We start from the raw sequence: 1,905 nt of genomic DNA, 5'->3' as shown, positions 1-1,905 counted from the left end.
TGAAAATACATGAACATTCTATCTCAATAAAATAACAATAACAACAAACTGCAACAATTAAAAATACTTGAACAACAACACTACATTATACCTTAAGTCTCATAAATCATAATAATAACAATGACAAAAAGAACAACAAAGTCAATAACAACAACATCAACGACGAAAACAACAGTAATGGAGAATTTTTACATGCCGGAAATGCGTTAGTTTGAGGTTCGAGCTTGCTTCCTCCTAGGAAAATATGGAGAAGATTAATGTTCCTTTCGTTCACTGGCGAAAACTAGTGTTCCCTTCATTCGCTAGGGCGCAAGAAGTGAATGAGACTTAAGATTCGGATGAAGGAATAAAATATTGTTTTGAGTTTTCATCTTGGTTTTTGGAAAAGCCAATGGAACATATTTGAGGTAAAAAATTTGTTCAATTTAATTAAATAAAATATTAATCAACATTTCATGCCGGTTTTTTAAAACCGATGGATGAGATTTATTTTTAAAAATGACGCATTCCAGGTCATATGACATGTGTGACACATATGTAAATTTACTAGTTTACATAAAAGTTTGGAATAAAATGACATAAACAATAGCATTACACTTTTGACCCTTTTGGGATCCTACCACACAATATGCTAAATTCTATTTATTCAGATTATTATAGATAAACATAAGAAAAAGAAACCTAGAGTGTCTCTCAAAAAAGAAAAAATCTCATAAATAAATGTCTAAAATCAGAAACATTATGAGTAAACATTAGGCGAGAGCCTGGGCGTAGGGTACACAGATAACGGCACAGCTCGTTGAAGAGTAAGCCCAAAAGCTTCATCCATGTTCATCTTTTCAGGTTTGATACCATTTTCAACTTCCCAATTAAACGAATGGGCCAACGTAGCAGTTAAAAGTTGAACCATACGAATTCCGAGACTCATCCCAACGCAAATTCTACGTCCAACACCAAAAGGTATAACTTCAAAATCATTTCCCTTAATATCAACATCACACTTATCACCACCTGGTAAGAATCTTTCTGGCTTGAATAGTAATGGGTCAGCCCATTGTTTTGGGTCACGGGCTATGGCCCATACATTAACCAAAACAGTTGCACCCTTTGGAATGTGGTATCCAAAAATCTCACAGCTTTCTGAAGCAATTCTCGGAAGGGAAAGAGGTGTTGATGGATGCAAACGAAATGTTTCTTTAATGACTGCATGTAGGTAAGGAAAGTTTGGTAAGTCCTCTTCTTTCACGCTCCTGTCTCGGCCAACAACATTGTCCAATTCTTGTTGGACTTGGGCTAAGATTTTTGGGTTTTTTATGAGTTCTGCAATGGCCCATTCTGTGGTACTTGATAATGTGTCAGTTCCAGCTACAAACATGTTCTACAAAATAAAATCAAACAAATTGTAAGTATATGTTCTATAAATAATTCAATATCATAATAAATTATAATGTATCTCTCTATACTTAATTGATAGTTGAAAGAACATCCGATAAAAGAGGTGTAGATTCGAACTAAAAAACACTCTACTTATTCATTTTAATTGTAAAATTATAACTAAAATATATTTTAAAAAAATTATAATCAAGATTATTAATAATTTTTAAAAGGTTATATTTAGTACTTTTTATTTAGACAAAATTAAAATATACAGCTCTTAGTAGTGAGTCTTATTTAACCACACCATCGATTCTGATAAAACTTTAAATTGTTCTACTTCATCAGAAGAACGTTAGGTAAGGATTAAAATATTAATAGAAAAGTTTAATGTTTCTAAAGTGATTAATTGGAAGGGTTAATGAACTTTTTGGTCCCTCTAAATATTGCAGATTTCGTTTTTAATCCCTCCAAAAATTTTCTTTAAGAAATGGTCCCTTCAATTTTTTTTGTCTAAACTATTGGTCCCTT

General features: G+C 32.1%; 1 protein-coding gene across 1 annotated transcript; it reads right to left on the bottom strand.

Moving 5' to 3' along the window:
• Positions 1 to 739: 739 nt before the first annotated feature.
• LOC131638190 (flavonoid 3'-monooxygenase-like) lies at positions 740 to 1,380 on the bottom strand. The gene has a single exon (XM_058908733.1). The coding sequence runs from the start codon at positions 1,373 to 1,375 to the stop codon at positions 740 to 742; it is 636 nt and encodes a 211-aa protein (XP_058764716.1). The 5' UTR covers positions 1,376 to 1,380.
• Between the last annotated feature and the right edge of the window lie 525 nt (positions 1,381 to 1,905).

This window comes from Vicia villosa, unplaced genomic scaffold, assembly GCF_029867415.1.
Source record: "Vicia villosa cultivar HV-30 ecotype Madison, WI unplaced genomic scaffold, Vvil1.0 ctg.002215F_1_1, whole genome shotgun sequence".
Taxonomy (NCBI): Eukaryota; Viridiplantae; Streptophyta; class Magnoliopsida; order Fabales; family Fabaceae; genus Vicia; species Vicia villosa.
Note: the sequence above shows the minus strand (reverse complement) of the source record. Positions and strands in the feature narration are given on the sequence as shown.